This window comes from Laetiporus sulphureus, assembly GCF_001632365.1.
Source record: "Laetiporus sulphureus 93-53 unplaced genomic scaffold LAESUscaffold_34, whole genome shotgun sequence".
Lineage (NCBI taxonomy): Eukaryota > Fungi > Basidiomycota > Agaricomycetes > Polyporales > Laetiporaceae > Laetiporus > Laetiporus sulphureus.
The window spans coordinates 195,113-206,131 of NW_024468543.1; the positions used below are offsets into that span (position 1 = coordinate 195,113).

The 11,019-nt window shown below is 45.8% G+C and overlaps 2 protein-coding genes across 2 annotated transcripts; both read right to left on the reverse strand.

The window, feature by feature from the left end:
- Window positions 1-276: 276 nt before the first annotated feature.
- Window positions 277-1,101, reverse strand: LAESUDRAFT_715727 (uncharacterized protein; the record flags this gene model as incomplete). Its single annotated transcript, XM_040907178.1, has 3 exons — window positions 277-633; window positions 688-924; window positions 1,018-1,101. The coding sequence occupies 3 exons, from the start codon at window positions 1,099-1,101 to the stop codon at window positions 277-279; spliced, it is 678 nt and encodes a 225-aa protein (XP_040761928.1).
- An 878-nt stretch (window positions 1,102-1,979) lies between these two features.
- On the reverse strand, window positions 1,980-3,237 carry LAESUDRAFT_715728 (uncharacterized protein; the record flags this gene model as incomplete). Its single annotated transcript, XM_040907179.1, has 5 exons — window positions 1,980-2,083; window positions 2,529-2,628; window positions 2,667-2,817; window positions 2,967-2,994; window positions 3,075-3,237. 5 exons carry the CDS (start codon window positions 3,235-3,237, stop codon window positions 1,980-1,982), a joined length of 546 nt encoding a protein of 181 aa, XP_040761929.1.
- Between the last annotated feature and the right edge of the window lie 7,782 nt (window positions 3,238-11,019).

Consider the following 11,019-nt stretch of genomic DNA (forward strand, 5'->3'; position numbering starts at 1 on the left):
TTCAATGGTTAGAATAGTATAAATATACAGGTAGCAGCTCTAATGACATATATACTAAAGGGTACTACTTGTAGCACTTGTATACTACATGATTTCCATATGCAAAATGCCATGAGTCAGTGCTGGAGAGCTAAAAGATATCATGAAAGATGTCTGAGCACACAAGCAGAGAATCAGAGGCACTCGGAAGGGGGCGAGCTCACCAGTTTAGCACATATTAAAAGTCAGGCATAACCATCGACTGTGATGACCATGTTGCATCAAGAATATCTGCCATCACACATCTAAGAGAGGTGTGAAAGCAGTCATTGGACCAGCTGTCTGTAAAGCTGCACAGAAAGAGGGAGGGCTGTCAGTGACAGTGATGGCAGCATCCGCGGATGGTGTAGGGGCATGATTTTCATCACCAGCAATACGGTGTGTCTTCTTCTTCCTGGGCACACCCTTGTCCTTGTGCATGGCATGAGGCTTTTTGGTAACTGTAACTAACTCATCTTCTGCACCCGAGACAATATTGATGAACTCCATGGACCCACGTTGCATGCAGGGTTTCTTTGCATGTGGTGCAGCAGTGGTTGCTGACCTTTTTTGCACAAGCACAACATTGAAGTCAGACTCTGCAATGGGATGGGCCTGCATGACCATGGTGGTGTTGATTGATGTCAAGGGGGCTATGGTGGCACTGACAATGATGAAACGGCCTGCAGCTGCTTGCAACATCAAGATAGCAGGTGCTAAAATGATAGTTGATGCATCTGCTACCTGGACCATAATGAATATGGTGCCAGCCATGTTGCTTGTGCTGTCAGCTTTATTCACAGACCCATTGCCCTCATCCTCCTCAGCCTCAGCAACCTCAGTGCATGACTCCCTCCAGGTCTTGTACTCAACTGGATCCATCTTATAGAACTGAGCTGTCACCATCTGCCAAGCATAAAGGAGGACATTCAGCTTATCATGTGACCTGACATCACTTGATGAGCAGAACTGCTCAAGAGGTCAACCCTTCATGATTACACTGTACTTGAGCATGATCTTTGACTCGAAGTTTGTATAATACATACATAGAACCTTATGCTGCATGGCAGCATTTGTAAGCATGTGGGGTTAATGAAAGATTAATGCATAATGGTGCCAGAATACTCATGTAGTTTTGCATATATAATGGTGTTTATCTCGCTACGAGTAGCGGCCATATAATTGCGAGACTTGTTCAAGACTCCTAAAGCTCGGTCAGCCTTGTCTTGCACCACAATGCAGCTGGCAATGTATGGTAACGTACCTTGGATGTCACTAATGCAACATTCCTCCATCTGCACTCCAATGTCAGGCAGTTGCTTGCTGAGAACAATATTGAAATAGTCAGCCAGACAATTGCTTGTGTTGAAAATATGACCTATTGTAATGGTCGAGGCTTGATCTCACAAATGATAAGCACAACTTCTGTGCCTGTGTGCACATTGAGGGCTTGCGACTGAAGGAACTGATCAACACAAAAATTTGGATTAAACTGCTACAATGCTCACCTGACATTCGATGCTAGTGAGATTGCCTCATACATCATGAAATGCATTGAGGGGGATGTTGTGCATGCTAGGCTTTCACATCTCCCAGATTTCATTAAGCTTCTCAATCAACAGTTTAGTGTATTCAGTACGCTCTTGCGGGGACATGGCATCTCACTTTTCCTTGGTGCTGGGTGGTAGATTGTTCGACTTATAATGTGATGTGCCTTCAGATAATGCTGTGAGCAATGAAGAGCCAAGATTCTTTTATTATTATAAACTTGAATTGAGAATGGTTTCTTGCTCATCAGTGTTCACCTTGTTCAGCTCGTCTTTCAAAAATGCATTCCACAGATTGGCTTCACGTTCTGAGTCTGCAATGCATGCAAGCTGGGCAAGTTCTCAATGGTAGTACTCAGCACTGTGATCCCCTAGCTTATTGTGCAAGAACTCAGCCTGCTCCTTTACATGAGACTAAGCTAAGTTGACAGCATCTGTGATGGCCTTCTTTCTGTCATTGCATTTGGCTGCCTCTGTGACCTTCTCTACAGGGGTCTTCTTCTTGCCTTGCTGGCTAGCTATAGATCACCATGGGACTTTTGCGAGATTGGTGGGTAGTGAGCAGGTCTGGGTTGTGTAATGAGTGAGATCAGGCTGCTTTGACATGGAAATTTTTGACATGACAGGCAAGGATGTGGACCCACAGAAAAAAAACAGATGGTCAACATAGTCACATAATAAGTAGCCATTAATAGGCACTATGTATCATACCTAGCTAGCTGTCTGAAGGGAGAAGTATATATCATAAAAGGCACAGTATATATGGTACAAGCCTTTCCCTCAGATGTCTGACACCTCAGCCAATTTCTGGCTGCGTTGGATGTACTTCCACAACCACTTTACCTCCCTCACTGGCAGTCCAGCTGAAGCAAGCTTGTCTGTAAACTCAGCCAGGCTTGCACTCATTGAGTATGCATGAATAATCTGCATTACTGACTCATGAGTACATATATCCATGCGCACGAACATAATCATCACCAATCTTGTCCAGAGATGGTGTAGGTGTTGGGTCATCATACAGTTCTTGAAGAGACTGCATGATACCAGCCAGGGTCCATACATGCTGATACACATATACAGGTGGAGGCCTTCTGCACAGACAGAAGCTTCCAGGGAGGGAACATTCCTGACATGTCCACAAGCATGATGAGATGCATTATGCACCATGTCAGGTGTCGCATCCATCAATTGTCTGCTTGGTGTAATGATTTGCATGGGTTTCAGGGCTTGTGCTGCTTGCTTGCCTACACGGCTAGGTGTGGTCAGTGTAAGATGCATCTGCATCCATGTAAGGCCAGCCACTCATGTTGGAGTCTGCGAATATGCAGCAGTGGCCACTGTGTCATCGCCTTCTGTCAATTAATATTAGAAGAATAGCTATGAATATGGTGAGGTACTCACTATCCATCTTTCAGACAGTCCAGAACATCTCATGTAAGTCATCATCAGCAAGGCCTATACAATACATGTGAGCATGAGAGTGACCATGTGAGAGATCAGAAGCCATACCTCCATTGAGCCCTCTAATCTCTGGTCCCTGCACCATCTTATTATCATCATGAGCATCCTTCGTAAGCATATGCTTGAGTGCCTGTGAGAATGCAGATGAGTGGCCAACCCCTGTAATCTTCTTGAAGATGGCCTTGGGAAGACCGTTGATTTGAATGCACATTTTGTCACTGAAGAGTCATGATAAACATTGCTTTGCATTATGCAATTGAATACTTACACCATCAGATATATACTGGAGATGTGCCCATAGACTATGCAGTAGTATGTGTGCATGTTGGGCAAGATCATGCAGGCAATTGCTGAGTGCATGACAGCTTCCACCATATGCTTGGTCTGATTCTTGAGCTCATCATTCATATGATTGACATCCTGTGTCTGCTAAATAGTGTCGCACTTTACCATGACCAGCAAAGGTGGCGTGAATCTGCACCCTGACATTGAAACTCTGTTACAATGTTGTCAGTATCACTTGTTGCTGAGGGCTTGGAGTGCTTACTCTGAGTTTTTGATGCCCAGATAGTAGCATCCAAGAACCACATAAAATGCCTCAGAAGAAGTTGATTGGAGTTGAGTGTGAGACAGTACCATCATTGAAGCAGAAGCAGGCATGTGGTGTGTGGCACTCAATGCAGATTGTGAGTTGAGTGCACCAGTCCATTGATGCACTGGCACATCTCATGCTGGCTCAAGCCCCATACTACTACATATGCATATTTCATCAACAAACCCACTTTGTATAACTCACGCCCATGTCTGAGAAGTGCTTCTCATATTTTTAGACTCAATGATTACACTTATAACCTATGCATTCATTATGTCTGAGTCCACGTCGGTTCACATTCAGTAAGGAGTTTTCGGTCACCATCCTTCTTTCTGACCATTGATACTGTAAAAAATAATCTATAGCAAACTATGTTCATACAGGAAGATTTAACACATAGTCAACAATGCCACTGATATCCCTACATGAGTCCTCATTCTCCCCAAGATCCTGCATATCCTCTCACAGTCATCAGCATCTACTTTCTTGAGCTCATGGTTGACCTGCAACTGTACTGGTGACTTGGTTCCTGCTGGGATAGCTGTGCCCTTCTTGTGGCTGATATTGTGACTTTCAGTGAAGCAGGCAAGGCTATGAATCTGATATAAACATGTGAGAACACACATGTTGACATGGCGGTGATGGAGACAGTAGTCTGCAACAGCACCACAAAGTGAGTTAGTGTTATGAAGCATTCCCTGTTAGAACGTTCAGAACCACATGTGCTTTCTCACATGTACTAGTCCACAACATGGACCGAGACTTAGATATAGAATATACCTAACACCTCCAATAGTCACACAGACTATTAACAGGGTTTATAGTGCTGTTAATGCCTAGTAGATGATGTAGCAGCAAGGTCCTCACTCTACCCTTGCTAGGCCTTGGCCGCTACAGCTACTGCACATTCACCTACAGGTTACTAGGTTCGCTGTTCTGACTCTAACAAGCATACGAACTTACTACCTCTTGAGAGCGAGTACGATTGCACGAGGGTTCTAGAACTGAGAATGTTCAGAGTCACAGATGGAAGAGGTTATCTTCCAGCTGCTACTCTGCCCCTTTATATAGTCACAGACCTATAGTCTGGGGTACTAGTACAAGGGTCCTCTACACTGCCTCAGTGCTAAACATAGAGTAAATGAAATAGACCAAGACAAATACTAACCACTGCGAGCCAAGTAATTGGTGAGCTATTTGTCAGTATAATATAAATAGAAATCTGAAACACGAAGGTCTTGTTCGCATGACCTGAGTGAGTAAGTCATGAAAATAAAAAACTGCTAACCCTAGAATATGTCCACAAGACCTATGAACCATAAATACACCGCAGACATGAAGCGATTTGCACACATGGCAAATGCTTAGCAAATGTCAACAGGTTTTTTTGCCTTTGTGATCTCAATTTGCTATGGTTCCTTCCCACATTCCGTATTAAGTATTTGCATATAATATGTTGGAGGCAGAAATTTAAAACAAAAAATTTAAGAAATGACACCATTTTCAAACTCACCAAATACATTTAGAATTTGAGTGCTGTTGAATGTAATCATACATTTTTGAATTCCAAACCATCACATGTGTAAAATACCCAGTAGCAGATGAAGGTGTAATTACGAAAGACTTTCATTCTAGTAATCTTGGTTAGAATGACTTCAGTAGGGAAGTAGAATGTAGGCATAATTACACCTTTGTCTGCTACTGGGTATTTTATATATGTGATGGTTTGGAATTCAAAAATGTATGATTACATTCAACAGCACTCAAATTCTAAATGTATTTGGTGAGTTTGAAAATGGTGTTATTTCTTAAAATATATGATTTAAATTTCTGCCTCCAACATATTATATGCAAATACTTAATACAGAATGTGGGAAGGAACCATAGCAAATTGAGATCACAAAGGCAAAAAACCTGTTGACATTTGCTAAGCATTTGCCACATGTGCAAAATGCTTCATGTCTGCAGTGATAGTAAGTGTCACATGCAACATAAACTGTCACGTGACCATGAAGCGCTGAAACCGTAACACAAGCTCCCCCTTCCAACCGGCAAGACCCTTGACGACCACTCACCAAACTAACCCATCAACGTGCCTCTCGGACACCTACTCAGCTGTAGACTGGAATGGTGGTGTGATGTATGACCTCTCAATCATCGAGATCCTCCTGGTGATGAGGATGAAAACCAGTAGGTGCCCAGTGCAAGATGGATCCGTCTTCGTAGAAAACTGCCTCTAGTGCATTGTGTCACAGATTTTTGCCACAAAGTCTGCACGTGACTTTTCTCACACCACAGATTACGTGCTTCACCAATATCTCATGCCACTCAGCCACAGACGTGATGCGTAGAGATCAGGTGATAGTCCACATCGCATGTTATGGTCCAGACCCGTGGATGATACGGTCGGACCTGTCTATTCCAGGATACAATAGAGGCACCCATTTGGGAACAAAGGGAACAAGGACTATTGTTATGCATCGGCCTTCCGCTTCCTATTAGTTTAGCCAGAAGCCTAGATAGGTACGATGTTCACACCAGAGAACAAAAGGGAAACCAAGATAGGCACGATGTACACACACATTACTGCGGCAACCATCGATCTTCCCACTCACTGTTCTACTTCCGGACATCCTATTGTTTCATGTACGGCCATTAGCTTATACCCTTAGATAGGTAGCTTAGGTAAGATAGCCCACTGTACGTGTATATAAGACCAGCCATGTAGAGAATGAAACTTCAAATTGTTTCTCCTCGTCTACTACCTGTAGCACTCACTGAGCTCACCAGCTCCTTCATATATCTCTCACCCTTGCCTGCGTCCACCACATCAGCCAGTAAGTCAACAGGCTCTTGTGCCACATAGGGTTCAGGGGGATACCTTTGGGATCAGGGGGATCAGGGTGGCACGTTCCACGTGACTGTCCCTTTTTAGTCTTTTTGATCTCTTGTCCAGTGTTACCGTGACATTAGAAACAATCTGACATTTTCTGCACCCCTGCTTAGTGTCTAACACAAGTGGCCACATATTTTCAGCACAAGCAGTTTCAGCCGTAGCACGTGGCTTTTTTGACACACATTCCAATCTGATCTCTACCCGGCGTGAGCCTCAGCAAGACTCTGAGCTGCCCAAAGCCTCAAAGTGCAAGGCCACCCCCAGGATCGACCTCGACACCCACTACAAGCATCAGGAAACCAACAAGGAGCATGGAAGGCTCCTCACACTTGCATCACTAGGCGCATCATCCACAGACAGGCAGCGAGCAGCAGCTAGGGTTGTAGATACCACACACATCATAAAGCGCGGAATCATCTGCAAGCCACGCGATCACACCCCACCGCTCGAATGCTACAAGCCCAGAAAGGGACGTCTTACCACTGGTAGTCGCAAGCCGGCACCACCCCCAGAGCTTATAACCTCCAACGCCGTTCCCCCCATCATTGTTGCTCCACAGCCAGTGCGACCCCTTCCCAACTTCGTTAAGGTCAACACACATGCACGACCCATTCGCCCTCTTCCATCCAAAGTCAGGCCCACCCTCCACATCGAAACACTCAAGAAGCAGGTCTCTGCTACCCGCTTCAGACTACAACCGATATTAGGAGCGTTCTGGGAGAGAATTGATCAGGACAAATGAAAGAAGGTACAACTCCTCACATCGGAGTTAGACAAAGTCTGTGCAGACCTCTACACGGGAACTCACGAATACACCTTCATCGACAAACAGGTCATCAACACGTGCTGCCTAGAAATAGGAAGGATCAACTTCAAGGAGATAGGGAAGCAGCAGAGGTTAGACGAGATCATCAGGGAGATTGGGAAAGTCAAGGACAAGCAGTACCTAGGCTTCATTTTCAATTAGTTTAACTACATCTATATCACAATGGAAGGAGCCGATCGTGCATACGCATCCACGTTCAGGCAAAGAATGGATGATATTCTGCATACAAACGTTGAGTCAGCACACGATGGAAGCACCCCACGCACCTCGCAGCGCAATTCACCAGAACCTGCACTAGGACCGCAGGATTCTGCATCGCAAGTTGGAGGACCAGCGTCCCCAACCCCATCACTCTTACCCGCCTATGTTCCCCCCATCTGGGAATTCGACGGACACCAGTTCGAGCATCTAGAAGATGCGCTCAGACAGTCCACTCCCGGAGAAGTCCCGGACCACATCCGCGAATGGGTTATTGTGGCAATGAAGCTCACGGTCAGTACCGAGATCACCAAGTTCTACAATGTGCTCAGAAACAAGATGTACGAGCACAAGAAAGCCTTCGAGTCGCTGATCCAAAACAACAAGAGCGAACACCGACTCAAGGAGGCAGTTCTCCAGACGGAGATCGGGAAGCTCAAGAATAGAATCCTCATGCAAGATGCGCATATGACAGTTTTGAACGACGAACTCACGGGAACCCAGGCAGCAATGCTCGACACAGGCAAAGAAATGATGGAAATCAAGGCAGCTAACGTTAAGCTGCAGCACGAGCTAGCTTCGCTCAAAGCAAGCGGCGTCACTACGATGCAAGGTCAAACATCTGGCATGGTCCAAGCGCACAAGCCATGCATCAAAATTGCTGAGCCTCCACACTACTCGAGCAAATGAAGTCTGGAGGACTGGCTCCAACAACTCGGTATATGGATGCGTTGGAATGAGATCAACGACGATGAACACAAGATTACCACAGCCCTGCTACATTTGGAAGGTGGCGCATTCACATACATGTCAGAATACGCAACCAAGGCAGCAGCACGGCAAGCACTTGGCACATGGGAAGACTTCATCAACATCCTCAAAGTGAACTACAGGACCCTTGACCTGGACAAGGATGCGCAGCAGCATTTGAAGGACATCTGCAGCAAGACATATCCCACGATGGTATCCTTCGCAGAACAGTTCCGTCAATGGGCCACTAAAACCAACTTAGGGTACACTGCACTCATCGGTTACATTGCTGAACACTGAAGCAAGGACGTATGCCAGGCAATGGTCACACGAGACAGTCTAGGAATTTCTGACCCCATCACATGGCCAGAATATCTCGACCTATGCCTTCAATTAGAGTCCAAGTTCAGGGCCGATAAGGCAGGACAGCGCGGAACGGTAACAACGACATCATCATCAGCACCACGGGCCCTGAAAGACCCCAACGCAATGGTCGTGGATAGAGTATCCACCCTCATCAAGGAACAAGAAGGATGGCTGGAAAAGAAGCTGTGTGTACGATGCGGGAAACACCCCTTCATTTTTAAACAGCAATGCCCAGACCTCAAGTACAAAGGCAAATTCGAAATGCCAAAGCGGGGTCAAGCAACAAGGGCAATTTCTTCAAACACGGCCTCAGACATCTCCGACGACAGCAAGGCGAGATATGAAGCAGTCCGTGCTTTCATCGCCAGCTACGACGCGAAGGGAAAGGAAAAGGAGGCAGAACCGGAACCAGCTGTCGAAGCAGCTAGGATCACAGAGGTAGAAGATGATGAGGATTTTCTTCGACGGGTTCTCTGAGGTCTGGCCAGAGTTCCCATAGACACTGTAATAGTACCTACTCACTCTCGCATGTATCAGTATCAAGTTTTTTATACATCGCATCTACTGGTTCGTCAAAACACGTGATCGATTTACCTGTTCACCTCAAACAGGGAGTAAGGGAAGTCCAGACTGAGGCGCTCCTCGATTCAGGAGCATATTCTTGCTACATCAACACATGGCTGGTTGATCAGTTAAATCTAGCTACGATCTCACTTGAGAAGGAGATCAGGGTCTACAACGCGGATGCATCTCACAACAAGGGTGGAACCATTAAGAAAAGGGTTCTTCTGAGTATAACCATCGGAAACCACACAAGCAGGCAAAGCCTTTTGGTCACCGATATAGGACATAAAGACGTTATACTAGGCATGAGTTTCCTTAAGGAGCATAATCCCGAAGTGGATTGGGGAAAACTCACAGTCGATTTCACCCGGTGCCCACAAAGATGCACACCCTCACAGGTAGCAATTCAGGAGGAGGACCTGGAAGACACAAACATCCCCCACATCGAAGACCTGATGGAGTTCGTCGGTTCCCAGGAGTTAGGTAACAACTGGAATGACATGGACAGCTTCATTAGATGGGTGTCATTATCAGAAGACCCTGATGCACAAGCCGTAGCATCGCTCATTATGGGTCTTGACACCAAGAGGAATCAGGATAGAGCGTCGCAAAAAGGAGAACAGGACAAAGACTACTGGTCAGCCTATGTCCCCAAACACTTCCACGAGTATGGCGATGTGTTCTCCAAGAAGCAATCGGAATGAATGCCCACAAGAAAGTCCTACGATCATCCAATCGAACTTGTTCCAGAGGCATCATTACCATGCCCGGCAAGGTTATATCCTATGAACCTACAGGAAAGAAATTCACTCGACACATGGATAGACCAAGAGTTGGCCAAAGGTTACATCAAGAGATCAAGGAGTCCAACTGCAGCACCCGTCTTCTTCGTCAAAAAGAAAGATGGATCACTGAGGCTCGTACAAGATTACAGGAACCTCAACGCAGTCACAAAGAAGAACAAGTTCCGAATCCCACGCATTTTGGACCTCATCGACAGGCTCTCACATGCTAGTATATTTACGAAGCTTGATCTGAGATGGGGGTTCAACAACATAAGGATTAGGGAAGGGGATGAAGAGAAAGCTGCCTTCATTACACATCGTGGCCTCTTTGAACCCACCGTAATGTACTTCGGTTTCTGCAATGCTCCTAGCACCTTCCAAACAATGATGAATTCGGTCCTCGAAGACTTGATTCGCACTGGAAAGGTGGTAGTCTACTTAGACGACATCCTCATATTTACGGACGATCTCAACGAACATCGACGACTAGTAAAAGCAGTTCTACAGTGCCTTCGGGATAATGACTTATATGCCAAACCGGAGAAATGCTTCTTTGAACAGTCCTCAATCGAGTATCTTGGCATGATCATCAGCAAGAACTCAATACAGATGGACCCTGCTAAAGTCGAAGGTGTACTTGGCTGGCCCGCACCAACAAAGGTCAAACAAGTACAGGCCTTTTTAGGATTCGTGAATTTCTACAGGCGATTTATAAAGGACTTTGCGAAACTCGCACGACCTTTAACGCTTCTCACCTGTAAGGACGTGCCCTGGCAATGGAAGGAAGAGCAAGACCAAGCCTTCAGTGCACTTAAAATGGCGTTCACTTCAGCCCCGATCCTACAACTCCCCAATGACACTGCACCATACCGACTAGAGACAGACTCTTCAGACTATGCAACTGGTGCAGTACTCGAACAACTAGGGGAGGACAAGCTATGGCATCCAGTCGCATACTACTCTAAGTCACTCAACGAACATGAGCGGAACTACGAGATTTATGACAAGGAGATGCT